The sequence below is a fragment of the Cygnus olor genome, chromosome 1 (genome assembly GCF_009769625.2).
Source record: "Cygnus olor isolate bCygOlo1 chromosome 1, bCygOlo1.pri.v2, whole genome shotgun sequence".
Classification (NCBI taxonomy): Eukaryota; Metazoa; Chordata; class Aves; order Anseriformes; family Anatidae; genus Cygnus; species Cygnus olor.
The window spans coordinates 11586245-11606571 of NC_049169.1; the positions used below are offsets into that span (position 1 = coordinate 11586245).

At 37.2% G+C, this 20327-nt stretch overlaps 1 protein-coding gene across 1 annotated transcript in view; it reads left to right on the plus strand.

Moving 5' to 3' along the window:
* The first annotated feature begins 1503 nt into the window (after positions 1-1503).
* Positions 1504-20327, plus strand: part of GNAT3 (G protein subunit alpha transducin 3) — a 28203-nt gene continuing 9379 nt past the window's right edge. Inside the window, exons 1-4 of the mRNA XM_040545254.1 lie at positions 1504-1621; positions 9171-9213; positions 13438-13579; positions 19034-19191. Coding sequence (XP_040401188.1) covers positions 1504-1621; positions 9171-9213; positions 13438-13579; positions 19034-19191 — 461 coding nt within the window. The remainder of the gene's footprint in view (positions 1622-9170; positions 9214-13437; positions 13580-19033; positions 19192-20327) is intronic.

Below are 20327 nucleotides of genomic sequence, written 5' to 3' on the forward strand. Positions count from 1 at the left end.
TCTTTACTGCAGTGTGTGGTCTTTTTACGAGATGACACTCACTAGTAAATGGGACTGGGACAGCAAAGGGCCTGTCTTTTCTCGGAAGACAGCACTCTCCTGCTTATATGGAGCACAACTCATTAACAATGCTTCTCATCTTTATTCCTCTCCTTCCCACCTTTGTGACCCAGTGCTAGTTGCCTTCTTGTTAAATCTGGGGTCCTGCTGTGGGAAAGTTTCTATTCTATAGGAAGGATGAGTGAAATACTTTGCTTCAGGTCCTCTTGCTCATTTTTCTTCTGGCTGGAAAATACATCTAACATCACTCAAACTGACCTGTAAGCTTATACCTCTCTTAAACGTTATTTCTGGGCTAAACCTTCCAAAGCTTACACATTGGAAAGTCAGAGCATTATTGACCATTGCTAGTCAACAATTGTAAAATAGTAATATAATTTTACACAAGTTTCTATATTTAATGTAATTGAAATACTGTGCAAAGTGAATAAGTATAACATTACAATTATTTATAGTATTGCAAACGATCATTTTCAATCTTTTAGTCCTGATGGTAACTCTACTCTTACCCACTGCAACCAGGTGTGGATTACATAAGAATATATTTTCTCAGTATACTGCTGGCAGCACATACCAAGTAATGTGCCCACCATATTACATAAAATATTTCTATATTGCTATTGCATTGTGAAGAAACTAAGACAAAATAATTACATCAGTAAGGAGAATCTGACCTCTATCCCGTCTTACACAAAGAAAGTGTGGTACTTTCAGCTGAAACTGATAATAAAATCATAAAGAAATGGAAAAGGACTGTGACAGTTATTAAGGAATGACCACGCAAAAGTATAACAAAGGTGTTACAAACTGCAGTGAAGTACTTATTATCATTACAAGAAAACAAATGAACTTGCCATAATATGAAAATGTATCAAACATTCTGCAAGATAATTAATAATTCAAAATAAAATGTCTTCAATACAAATCCAAATTAGGTTAGTTTTAAATAAAGAATACTGATATTTAGGGTTATAACCACTGAGAAAGATGAAAAATAAATTATTCAAATGCTTCAAAGACATATAAACCTTTTTTGGCTTCAAAACATAAGCACTTATTCACTTTTTTTTTTTTTTCCTTTATCTGAATTATTCCCGTTTTTATTGTTTCAAAACATTCTTCATATTTCTTTGAAATGTGTGAGGCTGGACACTCTCTGGCCATGGATAAAGAACTATCTAGACCTTGATTTTGCTTTTGAATAGATCATTTTAGTTCTTTGACATCATAACAGTACACTTCATGTCCCTATGTAAATCCTTGACTGTAGCATCTCCAGATCATATGACATGTGCAAAGGGACTATTTGATTTGAAGGTTGAACACAGAGGTGTTCAGGATTCTTAGATTTCCTCAAAGCACAGGCTGTTGTCCTGAATTAAACAACTAGTCTACATAGAAGTAAATCAGTTGGCACAAAGAGAGGATTGTGACCACCTCAAGATGGGCAGTGGAGCCAGTTCTGAGAGCAAAGAGTCAGCCAGGAGATCCAGAGAGCTGGAAAAGAAACTCCAGGAAGATGCAGAGAGGGAAGCCAGGACAGTCAAACTACTACTGTTGGGTAAATAGAATAAAAATTGTTGATAATATTTTTCTAATGAGGTGTTATTTTGCTCTACAATTACATTTCAGAACAGTGGATTTCCCTGCCTTTACTATTTTACTCGAAGAAAATAGTCCTGCAGCACATATATAAAGTATTTTCTGGTTGTGGACACACATGAAGCAAGCAATTAAGACACATGGAATGAGCTGAAAATGACTATGTAACTAAATGGATTCAATTTTAAATTTTATAAATCCTTGAGCATAGAAAGGTTTGAGAAATGAGAACCTACTGTTAGAATAACTGTTCTGATGTTTACATATGCAGAAGGTAGAACAGATTTTTTTACAATTCTATATACATTCATTTGCAGGAGGATTAAGTGAGACAATTGGTTAAGTAGAAAATTCCCAGGTGCCACCAGATATTGAAATAGAAATTGCTTATTTTCCAAACTGTTGCACTTCATTCTTTTACATAAAAACTTATGTGGTGAGTGTTTTTTGTTTGTTTGTTTCTTTCTTTGTTTTTATGTATAAAAATGATACTGTAAATAGAAGAACAGAACGTAGTGAAATGAGTAGAGATGAATATTCTCAGACTACTACTTCTAATCCACATTATGAACAATTTATTCAGTGTGTAATAGCAAATGAAAGATGATATTTTTCTTGATGCAGCTTTATTTTTTTTTCCCCATGTTACTGCTTAGCCTGCTAGAAATATCCAAGAGCACAATAACACTGCTAGTATCTTAATACCTTTCTTCTACTATTATACTATGAGAGTTTACATTGGTTACACCAAACGAATAGAAAAATAGCCTCTTATCATTCATTTTTTTCTAATTTTTTTTTTCCTTGTAACCACAAGGTTTACAAATGCTGTTAAACTGAGATTTATTCAGCCTGAGCTAGATCCCTCACATAAAGTAAATCAGATGAATTCTATTTTGTATCTTATGCAAAATATCTATTTATGCCTGCTGAGAATCTGTCCATTATAAGTAATAAATACAGGAAAAAGACCAGCATGCAGGTTTCTCAAATGATTACAAGAAAATAACAGTTTGACACAGTTTAAGTACCATCAGTATTCAGATTGCAATTTACAAAGTTTTAGAAATCAGTTGAGAATATGAAGATTTTCTGTGCTACATTAATAGAAATTATTGCTCCTGCTGAGACAACCTTAAGTTGGTGAAAAAGAGAATATTATTTTCATTTAAACTTTCATAAACTTTCAATAATTTCTATATATTCTTAAGAAAATAAACTGGCAAATCGAGTTAGAACCAGAGTCCGTCTTTCCAGAATCCTGTCTCTGACCAAAACTGATCCATGAGGAAGATGTAAGAAATCCTTTAAGAGGAATTTAGAGAATAAAGAGAAATTTATAAGATAAGCAGTTTGATGATATACTTTTATCTTCAAACCTTCATGTCCTAGCTCTCATACTGCAGGTTGTCTTATACCAGGACACAAAATAAATCACTCCTCCCAGAAAATATGTACGTATTTAGTATTTAGAGCATTAACTTAGAATGTTTCCCAATGGATAAAATGAGTCTTTTTCTGACACTATTAGTGTCTCAGTCTTAAGATACTTTTGGTAAAATGTTTTGAGATGAATTGCAAGCTACATGAAAAAGATTTCTATTTAGTTTAACTTTAGCATATTTCAGCCTCATCAACTATTCAAACTCTCTTTTCATGAAACAAGACAATCACCAAAACTTGATGAACTCTTCTCTATAGCATATATTTCTATTTTATCTGCTTTTATTCATGCTATGTCAGTGGGTGGTGTTTTGGAAGGCTTTTCTCCTAGGGTACTTATGATATAGAACACAAGGAACCAAACAAAAAAAAGTTACAGGGAAAAAAAATAATTTACTTCTTTAAAAAAAAAAAAAAAAAGAGGTGAATAAAGTCTGTTTTCAACTTAGTACACAGCTAGAGTGAAAGCGTCTGCTCAACATTTGGAATCACAACTGCTGAAGCAATGTGTATATGGGGCATCATATAGATCTTTCTATGGTCAACCAGTGAAATGGCCAGGTAGGACAAAATAAATCCACTATCCAGATCTGGGTTCAAGGCTGGATTATTTTATTTTATTTCAGATTTTAGATTATTCTGATATTTCTATACCTCCAAGGTGATCTCAGAAAATGATTCAGTTCTTACACTTCATAATTTAAGGGCACCACCATTCAAACTGATAAGACTAGTCTTATCCTAGCCCTAGATTTCTGTTCATTTTGACCACACATTGCCTCTACGTTATGGTCCAGGTATCACCATTGTTTATTTTGCAGTAGGCAGACTGGTAGATATATATATATTTAGAAAAAGATTGTACATATATTTCATATGTTTTTCAGTGTCATCACTATTGCTCTTACCTTTAAAATGTGAAGAAGGGAAAAAAAAAAAAAGAAACACAAATAAACAAACAAAAAGCATTCTGACCATTTCCTGAGAGGAGTTTTTAATATCTAGTCTGGTCTCTCTGTGTCCTCCAACAGGTCACTTTACAAAAATTAAATTATATACAGAAACTAAAGACACCACATTACCACATTTCTTTACATTAAGTTCCATGACCTAGGCAAACACTTTCTTGGTATAGAGCTGATAATTTGTAGTTTATAGAACATGCACAAGGAGAGGAGGAAAACAATGCCCCTTCCTGATTTTCTTCAGAGGTTGCCCCAGAGCCAGGAAGGTTCAGACCTTTGTGCTAGGTGCTCCTGTGCTGTCAAGGTCATCCTTGTCCAGAAATCTAGTCCTTGAATATTTATACTTCCAAAATTCATATCTTTTTATGAGTCTGGAACAAACTTCAATGTGACAATTTTATTTCTTTTGTATCAGGAGATAAATACAGCCACAACTTGTACGTACTTTGTAGGAGGCCAGCCTAAAGGTAAAGTACAATGCACATTTGAAACGCCACCAGAACAGCTGATGCTCACAGTACTGTAGGAACAGTGACATTTCATAGAAATAAGAACTTAACTTCGGTTTAGATAATCATTACAACCTTGAACCTTATTAACTGATGACCTCATTGTATGCAGTTTCCAGTGGCAGGTTACAACTCACCCACATCAGAGCCGGTCACCCCCATCTCACTGATAAATACTCATTTTCAGAATATCTAATTTAATTTAAGCACCTACTTCAAGGTGACCAAAATTGAAGCAATATGGTTTTTTTTAGTTTTAGAAGAAAATATTTTTCTCCACTGTCTATAAGGGGTACCCGATAGTGAGTCCGAACATAGAGGTTTGCAGTGTAGACATTTAAAATCCATTAAATGAGTCAAATCCAGTTCAATTGCCATAGTTATGAGGCAAGGCTTAAATTATTGCTATTAACACCTTCACTGAAAGCAAAGACTTTGAAAGCAAAGTCAGCTGAATAACCCTGCTGACTGAAAGGCAGTGGGTTTTTTTGTTTTGTTTTGGTTTGTTTTGGTTTTGTTTGTTTGTTTCTGGAGGAGTAGGGGAGAAACTTAAGGACCTTATTCTCTCAAGAGGGCACAGGGTTAATAAAGCACTTGCTTTTTTGTTTTTGTTTTTTTTTCTAATTTGTCTCTCCTGTGGAGAAAGTAAGTTCAGTTTGGAAAGAGGACTGGAAAGATATGATTTCCAGTCTAGTTCACAGTTTCCAGGGGTTTCACACCTCTGCATGAGCCTTGTTGATGGCACTCAGAGCTTAGGGTTTTGTTTTGTTTTTTTTCAAGTATTACATGAGAGTCAGTTGTGGCAGGTTTCAAAATATTCAGGCAGCAGTATTTCATATTTTTTTTTACCTTTCCTTATGGAAAATTTCCTAAATTAAACCTTTATTATCACATAAATAATAACTGTAAAGAGATAATAGCTATTTTTTTTCTGATACACAAAGCAATGCAATATATTAAACAAACAAACAGCTTCTTTTATGACTCAACAAATGTTAATTTGTACTTGTACTTAATTTGTACTTGTACTTGTTAATTTGGACTTGTACTCTCCCCTGTATCCACAAATATTCAAACAAATCTTAATGTCTTCATTAATGATCTGGACAATGACACAGAGTATACCCTCACCAATATTTTTTATGACACAAAAACTGAGGTGAGTGGCTGATATACCATTGGGTTGTGCTACCTTCCAGTGGGACTTGGACAGATGGAAAAATGGCCTGCTGGGAGCCTCATGAGGTTCAAGAAGAAGAAATGCAGAATCCTGCACTGGGAGAGAAACAACTCCAGGCTCGAGTATATGTTGAGGGTCACCAAGCTGGAAAGCAGAAAAGGACCTTGGGGGTCCTGGTGGGCACCACGTTGAACATGAGTCAGCAACGAGCTCTTGCTGCAAAAGCTAACCATATCCTGGACTGCATTAGGCAGAGTATTGGCAGCAGGTTGAGGGAGGTGATGCTTCTGCTCTACTTAGCACTGATACGGCCACATCTGGAGTACTGTGTCCAGTTCTAGGCCGTCCAGTACAGAAGAGATCTGAGCATACTGAAAGGAGTTCAACATATGGCCACCATGATGGTGAAGGGACTGGACCCCTCCTCTAAGGAAAGGCCGAGGGAGCTGGGACTGTTCAGCATGGAGAAGAGGAGGCTCAGGGGATTTTATCAATGTAGATAAATACCTGAAGGGAGGGTGCAAAGCAGACAGAGCCAAGCTCTTTTCAGTGGTGCCCAGGGACAGGACAAGAGGCAATGGGCACAGACAAGAATACAAGAGGTTCCTCCTGAACGTCAGGAAGCACTTCAGAGCTGTGTAAGTGACAGAGTACTGGCACAGGTTGCCCAGAGAGGTTGTGTGGTCTCCCTCCTTGAAGATCTTCAAAAGCCATTTGGATATGGTCCTGGGTAACCAGTTCTTCGTGGCCTTGCTTGACCAGGGACAAGATGGCCTCCAAATGTCTATTGCAATCTCAACCATGTTGTGATTCTGTGAAATTCTGCTTAGGAAAGTAGTGGAGTCAAGTTACAGCTGAGGTCTTGCGTTCTGCTCTCCTTTGAATTCAATCAGTTCTCACTGACTTTCAAGGCACCTCCAGTTTTTTTCTCTGTTCTTGCTCTGTCTATACACCTTTGTAGTCTGTACTGTAGAGGCTGGGCCATCCCAGAGCAGAGGGGCAATTCAAGTGATGTCTCTGGGTGTGGCTCCTTTGCAGATCCTTGCCTGCAGCTATGCCATGCTCACTGCACTTCTCGAGGCTTCTCTGAAGCCTCAATGTGTCCAGAAACAGAAATGGCATGGATGTTTGGAAGTCGAGTTGAAAATACCCCAACCAAGATGAGAGGCAGTTTACGGTCTGCTGAACTGCTCTTTGTCCAGCACAGTGCTGAAGGTGGATGTAGCATGCCCTGGTACACCGTGAAATAATTTTAATCTCTCAGGAACTGGCCCAGAATTCCAGGCACTAACAGAGATTTCCATGCCTTTATTTTCCATGACTTTATCCATCTCAAGGAAACTTGGCATACAAATAGAGATATGGAAATCAAAGGTACATTTGAATAAAAACTAGATCATAAGAATGTGAAATGCAAAATACAGGCTATAGCATGTTTTATGAGGTCCCTGTCAGGCAGAGACACAAATCTTCACAGAGACAGGGAATTGTTTAAAAGCCAATTAAACTTTCCAAGCTTTAGAACAAGACTGACTTTGGCCTAAACTCTAGTCTTTTATGCAGAAAATTTGGGCTAGATTATAATTTCTCTCTTCACTGCCTCCTAAAGTGAAGCTGTCCTCAGCTCCCCCTGCAGTCTTGCAAGGGCTGCCATGGTTCTTTTGCTGCCGTTTGCATGAGCAGAAGGATTCTGTGGTGGTTAGAAATGCAGCTGTGGCCCTGCTTTCCTGACCTAAGGGCTCGGGCCAGAAGAGCAGGCTGCACAGGAGGGGGAAGAAAGAAGGGAAGCAGGTGCAAAGTAAATTGTTTCTGACTTGTTTCCTGTAGTACAACTGCTGCTATGATTAACACAATACTCCAGAGAGGAGCCAAAGTCTATGAGTCATCTGCTGTTTAGATAAAGGCATTACTGGGTCATAAATTAGAGATGAGCAGAGGTAGAGAAATACACCCATAAGATATAAACTATGACTCCTACTCTATTTTAACCTTGTCTTCCAAATCTGGAAGAGAGGTTCATTTCTGTATTATGCTTCCTGGCATCTTTCCATGAGGTGGATGCAGGAATTCCCAGAACTGCTTGCTCTCTTCCCTACAAAAAAAGTTTAGCAATGCTGCTTCCCTGGCAGGGCTTTACCAAGTTCTTCAGAGGGGAACTGAGGGGATAAAAAGTGATCTAAAGTAAATTTGCATTTTGTCCAAACTGTGGCAGATGGCAGCATCAGCTCATTTTGCATGGGCTTGATGTTTTCCTCTCGCACTTTCTGCCATTCACATTGTGGGCTTCAGAAAATGTTTTGCATATGGTTTGCTGTCTGTTGTGATTCAATTAAGTAAATTAATCTCTGTCATTTAAATGTTATTAGCTTTACAAAATCTGTTTGGAAAGTCTGTAATCTGTTCCATTCACTGGTGGGCCATCAGTTAGAATAGCTATGCCTCAGGTTTCCTCTTTTGCCAAAAGTATTCAGTAAGGTAAATGATAATCTGCAAAAATCAGAGCAGCGATGAGTCTTGTCCCGTGGATTCATACACAGAAGTTAAATCTTCTCTTCAGGTTCTTTTAAAATCTAGCTCTTGTTTGGCAGGTGTGGCCAAGCCCTGCTCCTCACCAGTCTCACTGATAGAAGTTAAAATGGCTAGACTCATACTGATTTGCAATGGAAAGTCTTGTGTTGTGCTTATTCACTTTGCATGTGATAAGAAGGCCAAATTAATCTGAATAACCTGACCTGAACTAAGACCTAGTTCTGCAAATTGCCTGCACAACCAAATGCCTATATCTCCCTGACAACAATGGGAATTTATTGCAAATTCATTCCCTAGCTGTATCTGCTGCAAGGCTCTGCAGATTTCCCACTTCCAGCGGAAGACCATGGGGCAGAGGAAGTGGCAATATACCGGTATCAAGACATTTACTCATGTGCTGCTTCCGCTTCATGAGCTAAACCACATAGACATTCTGCTTTTCCGCTTATTTAAATATGCTAGGTGGTCTGGCTTACAAAGTCAGCATAGACATTAAATGAGCAGCTACAATCATATAATGAACAACACACTGTCAGGTGCTGTAGTTTTTTCGTGTCTTTTCACCCATCTGCCCAGCTGATGGGGATGAAATCAAAATATGACCAATATCTCTTTGATAATTAAAAGCTGTATTTTTCTTAGTTGACTGCACTTTCCTCTCTTTTCAAATTCCCTTCCCTTTTTTAGAATTTATATTTTCACCAAGATTTCATTCTTTTTAAGTCTGAATGGACACTAGGGAGATTTACAGTTAGTGAAATGGGGATCTGAAACATCTGTATGTCTCTTCATAAATACCAAATTCTGTTCTAGAGAGTTATTTTTAATATTTGCTACTTATTGATGTATCAATCATATCTTCTGAACATTCCCCCTCTGCAGGTGCTGGAGAGTCAGGAAAGAGCACTATTGTAAAGCAAATGAAGTAAGTACATGAATATTCATATCAGTCGTTGAATATGGTATTTGTAGCATAAGCTAACATCTTATTGCAATATTTATGTTATTTGAATAAAATGCAAAGAAACATCATTAAAATCAAGTCCTCATTCAGACACATAAACAAAAATACAAAGTGACTAAGACACACAGCTGTATTGGTAATCAGATCTGTCTGATCAAATCATGCACCTGTCCAACCCTTTACTGAAGCTTCCTCTTTGGCTTCAGTGGGAGTTGCGGTACTGTGGTGAGACCATATAAGATAACAGGCCATAGCACATCCACCTAGCCTAGTATCTCATATCCTGAAGTAGCTACTGGAGGATGTTTCTAGAAAATTATCAGATCACACATGCAAACCCACTGTAATACTTTCACCAAATACCCTGCCAATATCTGGTGATCTGTTACTCAGGGACCATCCTGAACCAGAGAAACAGAGATGGTATCAGTATGGTAAATAGTTCTCAGTTAATTCATGTCAGTTTTCTCCTGAATCTCTTTTGAACCAATGTTAACTAACAACACCCTCATCTCCCTTTGTTCAATTTTAATTTTGTCCACATCGTTGTCATTCAATTTCACTGTGTTGCAAGTGAAAATATTAAAGTATTCACATTATGTAACTGTAGTGTCAAGACTTCTTTTTTTTTTTTTTTCCTTCAAACTGGGTTCTGTAGGTCATTCTTGGTCCTGGGAAAATACAAAAAAAAAAAAAAAAAAAAAAAGCAGGAACTGCAAAACTTTAAAATATGATCCCACTTTGTAAGCGCCAGTATCTTGCTGTGAAGAAAAAAAAAAAAGTGTTTTACTAAATCAGTAATATTATTTCTAATTTAAGTTCTCCTAAATATTTTATATGTTCACCTATGTATTTCAAAGAGTGAAGTAAAAAATGTCATATCATAAAAGTAATTTTCTACTACATAAGCAGCTCATTTTCTAACAAGACAGATTCAGTACTATCCATCAAATATTTCTCTATTTTTTGGTTTGATTGTTTGTTTTGTTCCAGTTCAGTGGTGGATAACTTTATTTCTGTTTTGAGTTTCAATCAGGAGATATCCACTACGCAGTAAACCATTGAAATGTATTTTGCTGAAAGCTTCACCAAGTATGAGCAGATTAGAGATGTTCCTCTGAATTAAACACTATAAGAAGGCTGATAACCCTAAACAACTTCAAGGAGGGAGCAGGAAGTGGCAAAGCTGAGTTATCTTTAAAGTCATGCGTATACATGAGCTGTCAACCTGAGCACAAATGTGAATTATTTTCCCAGGAAAATGTTGATGAAAATTATCACTTTTCATACAAAATGTCAACTTTATGTCATAACTAGTGTTTTTTTTCTAAAACGGGAAATTAGACAGTAAAAAAGAAATATCTATATTTTTTTCAGTGAAGTATAACATTTTCCAGAGAAGATTGATAACTACTAACAAAAGAAGTCATTTTGCTGAAAATACAAATTCACACTAAAATCAGGGTTATTTTACTCCTATTACTATAATTTTCTAATTCATAAACCTCATTCTTTCCAGACTGAAGATTTCAATCAAAGTTAAATCCTTCCACTTAGCTTTACACAATGTCTTGTGATGCTCCAAATACAGATATGGTGCAAGGCCTAAAAAGGCTAGGATGTTTAAGAGGGACAACTAAAATAAAAAAAAAAATCCGGAGCTCTGTGCTTCTGACTATCTCATTTCCAATGTGTGAGCTAACTTGTTTAAATCCAAGCTGAGTATTTCTCTGCTATGCCTTGAATTAGAAGTATAAATCTACTTTATAACACCCAGAATTGTAGAAGTTCGGGAAATAAAAAGCAGGAAACAAAATATTTGGTAATTCATCAAGCCAGTTGAGACTAAATCAAAGCCTCCTGCCTGAACTTTTTCCTCCAATAAAAACATATTCTAGGTATTATGACTGGTAAAACAACTCACAGCTTTAGCATCCTCCACTTATTTACAGGTTGGATTTGTTTGTTTGTTTATTTTGTTTGTTTTGTTTTCCAAGGAGTGTTAGAGAACTAAATTTTCCATTTGATAGAAAGCTCCTTCTAACCACACAAGATGTTAGCCTGTTTTACAATCCTTTCTTAAGAATGACCAATGTTTAATAAATGTAGCAAAATTCACTACTGATTTAACAGGCTGGCTAGCATCTCTTCTGACAGAAGACATAAATATATATTTTTTTTAAAAAAGGGGGTTAGGGAGTGGCACAAAAAAGCCTTGAGCAAAAACAGATTTTGTTCTGTAATTACAGAATCTAGTTTTATTTCAGGATCTTATACGTTCTTCCTCTCTTTGTTCTTCAAAGGGAAAACATGAAAACAACATATACAATAGTCATCTGGGGACTACATTAAGGCTTTATCTTTACTCTTAACCCCGATTTTCCAGCCACAGGCAAAAAACTTATCTTCTCCACATATCCTGTTTTGGACACTGCTGTAAGACACTCAAAGTAGTCAAACAAAGCTCATGTTCTTCATGGGGTAACCACACTGTCCTTCTATTCAAGTACATCACATCTTGTCATGTTTTACTGTATAAGAAGTTCTGGCTGAATATAAGAGGACTCTTCTGTACAGTGAGGGTGACCGAGCACTGGAACAAGTTGCCCAGAGAGGCTGTGGACTCTCCTTCTCTGGAGATATTCAAAACCCACCTGGATGCCATCTTGTGCAATATGCTCTAGGTGATCGGAGTAAATATATCTCCCCTCTCAATAAGTCTTCCTATTTCATTTAAATCACTATTTTGACATAGGGATGCACGGATAACTCAGGTGCTGGTAGAAAAATGTCCACCAGTATGCCAGCCTGCATAACACAGCTCCTCTTTATTTTTCTTACAATTTTAGTAGGATTCCTTTGAATCTTGTAGATTAGTGCTGAAATCAACATTTTAAAAAAAATTGAAATAGAGTTTATAGATTTGCTTGTTCAAAAAGTGGTTGTGAAAACACTTAAGAGAACTGTTTTCTCTTACAATGCTACAGATGCAAGTACAGAACTTTTGAATTCTGTGCTATCCATGTCGGACATGTTACGATTCTTGAGCATTCATTTATGATCTAGCTTGTGTGTGTGCAAGTGAACTATTTTCTGACAGGACTGACTTCTCCCCTTGCAGGGAAAGTGTCCCCAAGACACACACCGGTACTGGGCTAGACTGTCAGATTCTTTCATATCACCCATTTTGGCTTGTATAGCTCTGTTAAGACTGTATCTCTGGCAAGGTTGGGGGGTTGGTGTAGGAATTAGTTATTTAATAACCTGGCCTTCACCTCTGAACAACTGAAGTGAGGAAGAACAGTCTTGGTTCTAGAAGTAGCCAAAGCAGCTTGCTGTCTGCTAATTGAGAGTACGCTACACCAAAATAGATGAAGTTTTCATTCTTTTCACAACTAGTGGAAAAAGATCTCTCGGAGCCATGATCCAGTCTGCACACTGATCTCAGAGAACTTTAACCCTATGCCACACTTCAGTTAGGGAAGATTATGAAATTACAGTCCCTCTCTCAGAATCAGATTAATTGAATTTGACTGTTAAGATTCTTTGACCTTTGGAATACGAGCAAAATCCTCCTGAGTAATAGTTATCTCCCCAAAGTCTACAGAAAATAATAACATCTTTCATGAATTAGAAGTTTTAATCAATGTACAAAGAAATATTAAAGACTGCGTTTTCTGTTGAGAAAGTACCTCACAGTGTAGAAATATAATTACATTACTGTTTTCCATTCTAGATAAGACTCAGGTTAAAAATGAGAGTTACTAAACAAGCAATGTGAGAGCCCAGTTTTAATATTATAGGCTGTAATGATACAATATTTGAGGCATAAGTCCAGCTATGCATCTTGCCCTGTAACCACAGGAATGGGCTGGGGACCTGTTTTGGACCCATGCAACATTACCTTATGTTGACTCACAGGTGAAAAGAAAAGTACATTTTCAGCCAGACTGGGGAAAAAAAAAAAAAAAAAAAAGTAGCTTTTTATTGTCACAGAAACTGCTGCTATCCCATTCCAACAGAACAGGCAGATCAAGTATTGACAGATGCTTTTCCAAGGGCCAGAGAGATTCAGTTCTTTTTCATGCAGAGCACAAAAGTATCTGGTTCAACTTTTATTATTTGTCTTTTTCATGCATCCCAAACAATTTTTTTTTATTATTTTTTTTTCTATTTTTGCACCAGGATCATCCATAAAGATGGTTTCACATACCAGGAACGCATGGAGTTCAGACCTGTCATTTACAGTAACGCAGTGCAGTCTATCCTGTCTATCGTGAAAGCACTGACTAAGTTAGGGATCAATTATGAAAACCCAGCTAGAATTGTGAGTATGATGTTCTTTCTCTTGAAATAGGCATTAATATATATATATATATAAATATATATAAATGTAGTAGTAGAGACTAATAGAACAAAGTAAGAGAGTTCAGTATTTGCTTTATGATAGTAAAAACTAAGTACTGTTTGGGTTATAGATGTGATAAGATATCCTTACTTATTTTCATTTTCTGAAGACTGATGCCTGAGGTCTGAACTTTGCATAAACTGTCATTTACTCTACTACAAAAGAAATGTTCAAATCTTATGTCAAAAAACATAAGAAATGAAAAAAAAAAAAAAAAAAAAAAAAAGAACCTTTTCTTGGCTGCTTAGTCATTTATTCAATGGTATTAGAAATGTGATAAAAATTTCCCTTTTAAGAATAAATCTTGGGGCTCAGCCATGTAAGGAAGGGTCATATAGATGTGTTTGGAATATTTCAGTTTTATCTTGCTCCTGGGGCAGAGATCTCATTGTACAGAAGGAGTACTGCAGAGAAGTGGAGTTTGACCTTCCTGGCATGGTTAACTGTCCTATACGCAAGTGTGAAGAGCAGCACTTCTCTTTCTACAACTTCCTTAAGCACCTCATAACACTGATTCCAGCACCTTGCAGACTTTACCAAGAGGCTAGAGAAGACAAGAGGAGGCTGAGGGGAGGCCGCATGGCAGCCTACAGCTTCCTCATGAGGGGAGCGGAGGGGCAGGCGCTGAGCTCTGCTCTCTGAGTACAGCAACAGGACACGAGGGAATGGCATGGAGCTGGGACAGGGGAGGGTCAGGCTGGGTAATAGGGAAAGGTTCTGCACCAAGAGGTGGTTGGGCACTGGAACAGGCTCCCCAGGGCATTGGTAACAGCACCGAGCCTGCCAGAGTTCAAGAAGCATTTGGACAGTGCTCTCAGGCACATGGTCTGATTTTTAGATGGTGCTGTGTGGGGCCAGGAGTTGGACTCTATGATCCTTGAGGTTCCCTTCCAACTCAGATTATCCCATGATTTTATGATTCCATGAAGTAAGATTAATGCAGTCATCAGCGAGTAGTTTTTTATCAGAAGTTTAATCAGGAAGACTAAATAATTGAGGAAATTCAGTCCCTTCTTTTGTGCCCAAGAGCAAAGGCACATTTGAGAGATGCCATACTTCTCCTCAGTATATATGTTCCAAATCAGGAAACTTTTGGCTTCATTTGACAGGTAAACTGACAGTGCCTGCTCATTTACAGTAAGAAGACCTGCAATCTTCTGGTAATCATGCAGAATTTTCAGGGAAATAATTAAAGGGAAAACACATACCTTTCTTCTCAGTGTGATGATTTGCTTGTAATTCAGATCTTGCTGAGAATTTCTCAAAGGCCCATCAGAACATCAGTTGGTTCCAGTTTTGGCAAATTCTCCATATTCCCTAGGGGTTCATCTTAGAGGGAATTATAGCTACTTATCTGAAATCAGATCTCCTTCTTACAGAAGACTATATCTCATTACATTGATATGCACTACTTTGATCTAAAAAACGATAAACAAATGCTTCAGGACATACAGTCAGCTGACAAAATAAAAACTAAATGTTTCTTCCTGCATTCTTTTAAGAGTCCATGTCCACTAATCATGCAAACAAATGTAAAAGTGCCCAAAAACACCACACAGAAAACAGGCCCATATGAATATGCTGCAGCTTGGCTGTCTCAGTTGCAATAGGAACACACTGCATAAGGATCCATGACCCAGTCTGCACACCCTAAGACAGCTGAACCTTGCAGAACCTAGCCAGCTTGTTCTGGCTCACCCTTCAGTATCTACTGCCAGGTTCAGACTCTGTTTTCCACTTTTACTTGAGATATGTTCTGCCCATGTCCCAGTAGTTCAGCTTATTTTCCCAGCTTTACCAAACTTTCTAAGTTTATATATATTCACTCATCATTCTTCCATAGGGATATACTCACAAAATGTAGGGAATACAAGCATAGCAACTTAATTTATTTAGCCACAGGCATCATAAAATCATTGAAAAATACAGTTTGGAAGGGATCTCCTGAGGTCACTCTGCTCCATCCTCCTGATACAATCAGGACCAAATAGATTGTTATTCAGGATTGTTCCAGTCAAGTTTCAATATCTCAAAGGATGAAGATTTCTTCACATGACAGACTCTCTGGGCCCCTGCTCCAGTGTTTGAAATGCTTCACTGAATTTCACAAGGTTCCTCTGTGTTCATATTTCCTGCCTGCCTGCTTCCCTCTCCTGTGTGTCCACTGCCTCCAATTTTGTATTTTCCACAAAATTTCTGAGAGTGCATTCCAACCCACCATCCAGGTCCGAAACAAAGAAAGGGCCCAAGTATCAGCTCCTGAGGCATGCCACTATTGTATTGCTACAAGTTGGACTCAGTACTGCTGATAACCATCCTTTGAGCCCTAAGATCTAACGAATTTTCCACCAATGTTATTGCCCACTTATTCAGTTCAATGTGGTTATAAAAGTATTGTGGGCAAAGATGTCAAAGGCCTTGCTAAAGCCAAGATACATACCATCCTCTACTTCCCCTCTTCTTCACAAACTAAATCTCACTGTAGAAGGCAATCAAGATAGTTGTGTGAAATTTGCCTTTGGTAAATCCACTCTGGCTGTTCCGAACCACTGTGTCTAAAATGATATCAAAGACATAAGTGACTGAAAAGAAAGAGAACTTCTTTGGTTTCATATGAGATAAGTGCTTGATCCTTAGAGAGTCCGTAGAGTCATCCAGGCCTTACTTCAACCTCTTTTTACCAAGATATATATATTTTTTTTTTTACTCAGAACAAATAAATAGTTACAGAGATTAATATTAGCTACTTATTATTAACCTATAAAACTTCTTATCCAGTGTCCAAGCTGAGAATTCCATGGAATTTCCTGTTCTTGCACGGAGAGGCCATTGTTTCAGGAGTCGACCATGAAGCAGCTTCTAAGAAATAAGCATATACCAAGTATTAACTACTCCTAAAGGACGACTGCTGTAATCCACATTGTAAGCAGCAGTATGAAGATTGCTGTTGAAAATTAAACTAATATGAAGATCAAATTTTCAACAAGAAAACTACAGGATGATTGGAAGCCCATAAGAAAAAGAAAAAAAATCATAGTTGCTAGTTTGACAAATATCCATGTGTGGATTACCAACATGAAAAAGTGATATATTTTTCTTTTCTCCTTTGCATGCATTTACTTTAACAAAATTGAAAAAAAAAAAAAAAAAAAAAAAAAGGAACACTGCAACCAGGTTATAAAACTTGTTCCAAAAATCTACGCCAGTTTCATAGAAATTTTGTTCAAGTAATTTCACAGCTTGGGGAACCAGGAATTGAAATCTTTTGTTAAGTAGCACTTTCTATTTCTTAGCATCATATACAATCAAATGCAGAAAACCGCAGGTATGTTAAGTTTACCACAGATAGCACAGGAAGGCCACACTTACTTTCATTGACATTGGAAGAATAGGCCTCTAGGAATACAGTCAACCACACCTGTATAAAATATTTGCAGTGCCTACCTTCTTTCTCCTCCATGATCATAGAAGAGCAACCTGGATGTGAATTTTAAAGAATCATCTAATTTCAATTGTATTTGCTAAACATTTCCCCTTCTTCCAAAAACAAAGTTAGTTTACATTTTCTGTAAAATCATGAGCCATACATAAGTTTGAGTTGTTTTGATATGAAGCTCGATTTCAGCTAGACTTTGCTTTTGCTGAGTTCTGGTCCAGAATTAGTTGCCTAAAGTCAATTAGGCATTGACTGGGCTTATCTTGGTCCTTGAAAGCAGGGAGTTTATCCATGTTCCATGATTGCCTATAAGTACCACTCAGTGATTCTAAAAGTGCCTAAGCATGCAGTTTTGAACAGCACCTGATCTGAGGAGAGAGGTTTCATTGTTTCTGTTTTTGTTTTGTTTTGTTTTCCCTAACGTGCCATTGCAATCTGTTTTTAGCATGAAAATCATAATGTCTATATATCAGAGACAAACAAAACTTTATCTAAAGCAAGGCTATGATAAACTCTGCTATCTTCCATTTTTACGTAAGGAACAATATCTACAGTTGCCACCTTTTGCATAATAGCCCATAATTACCAACAAACATTTACTGGGAGGTTCTGAGTTTAAGGCTTCTCATTATACACTACTCAACCAACGAATACCATACTGTAGAAGAACAGTTATAATCATCAAATGATATGTCATATCGTCAAGGAGAGTACTTTCCAACCCTTACCTTGAAGCTGAACAAATGTGTGTCCTGGAGTCTAATGACGGGCATATACAACAAATTGTGAGTCAGGTCTGCTGAACACAGCAGTGACATACATATATTGTTTTTTTGTTGGTTGGTTGGTTTTAATGTACAAAGACAATTGCACTGCTCTCTGTTCTCCTTTAAACAAATGTAAGACTCTATTTTCCCCCATTTTTCTCTCCACTCTAACTTAATTCCACAAATATTTTAGAAAACCTGCAGTGTTTTACTTTTGATCACTCTCTGACTTGCACAAAGTTTCCAGAAACTGCAATTTCTAATGAAACATAAAGATATACAACATTTCTAAAATAATTTGTTACAAAATATTGTGAAGATGTCTTTGAAGATACTTTTGAATAAAACATATTCACTGCCAAAACAGGGTCTGTTAGAATTAATTTCTACTTTTGCAACTATTGACTGCAAGTCTACTTATATGGCTAGGAAGGAATTATACTCTATAATTACCCACTGCTGTGACAGTCTATCAAATGACCCTATTTTAAACATGCACTTTATTTACAGTGCATTCCTAAGCTATTAACCACTGAAAAGAAATATTTTTAAGGTAATAAATTACTTGAAGTCTTTTGCAAAAATGAATAAATTAGAAATAATATTTATAAAATATTTGGGATTTGTTTAAATTACATGTTTCTTCTTCCCTAGGGGAAAGAAAAAAAAAAAAAAAAAAAGAAAAGAAAAAAAAAACAGACAGGAAATACATTCACTGCTTATATTCACTTTGCTCACTGTGCTCTAGAGCTAGAAAATTCTTCTTCCAAAATATTCAGTCTTATTTAGCTACGTATTTCTACATTAATTTAGTCATAATATGTTTATTCTTGTTAATTTAGTTTTTAATAATTTGCTATTCTCTCTCTTACAATACAAGTTCAGAGTTGGAATTTGTGTGAATACCTATGGTAAGATGAAACTGAATGAGCCCTTGTATGAACAAGAGAAAACAATAAAAAACAGAAAAATGTCCATGTGATAATTTAAGACTAACTAACTTAAAGTGAGAATGTAAAAGGATGCTTACACGTACAGGTGAGTACATATACATGGAAAATATTGTGAAAATGAGAAACTTCTCTGCCATTGAAATTCATTGTAAACCAAGTACATCTTCAAGCTGGGGTACAGTGTGTCTGCATAGCATTTACTGAAATTTCTCTTTAGGAAGATGAAAAGAAACTCTGTGCCATGGCAACAAATCTGGAGGATGGTGACATGACTTCTGAATTGGTGGAACTCATCAAACAACTGTGGAATGACGGTGGGATCCAGGCATGTTTTGCAAGAGCATCAGAGTACCAGCTCAATGACTCGGCAGCCTAGTAAGTGATATAAACTGAGGGTGTAGAACATTTAGCTAGTAACAGACGGCATAGGAAGCCTTGTAACAAGAACTCTCCCTCACATGTGGAGCAGTCTATGAAAATTGCTCATCAACCTGAAAAAGGACAAGACCTTTTGTTAATCTGTTAATAATATATTAGAAACATTTAACCAAGGAAATCAAACAAAAACCAAATAACAACTAAAAAAAAAAAAAAAGGCTATTGTTTCTAGGTAATTCTAAGATTGGCAAAATGAGGGGGAAAAGTGAATTGAAATCACTAGGTGTTACCTAAAGTTGTCCTTTGAATGTATAGATTTCAAGCTGCTAAAATAGTGTTTCCAGTGAAAACTATAAAAAGTTTCCTCTAAACTTGCCAGGCTGCATGCGTTCGTGTTCCCTAGGCCGTTACCATCTCAGCATCCATCTTAGTCAGTGGTACTGCAGATGCCCTCCAGCCTGATGGCCCCAGTTCTCTTTCTGTGGCCCAAGAGGTGGCAGACACATAAGAGGAGACTAGTGCTGCTCAACTCTGACTTCACAAAGGGTCAGGATCATGATGTGGATGGAGTCAGTAATCCTTGTGTAGTCAGATGATCACACTTTAGATGTAGTCAGTTAGCTTAGATTTTTCAGCAGTCTCTGTTTTCATAGCTTCTACAGATGTTCTTGCAGACCACCACAGGCCCTGAGTGGTCCTGTTCTGCCATTTTCTCCCTAAGGACATACAAGACCCAGAAGTGAGGTGTCATCTGGGTCTGAGTTTTCCTGGAGTGCACAAGTCTGACTCAGAACCTGGGGAAGAAGGTCTGAATTTTCCTGGAGTGCAAAAGTCCTGGACCTGGGGAAGAGGGTTTTTCCAGCTCATGTCCATTTACCTTGGAAGATCGCTCTCTTCCAAGATCTGCAGTTTGAGCCTTTGCTGCTGCTGCAGCTCCTCCTACTGGTTAAGTGTACACGCACAGGGAAACTGCACACGGTGTACGGTGCCACTTCCATCCAGCAGATAAAGGAGTGATCATAGGCCAGGAGCTTGGCAAATTGAACTTATTACTAACTCACCAATTTTAGATAGTAGAAGGGACATACCACGATTATTATTTTTTTCAGCTCAACATATCTTCAGACACTTTC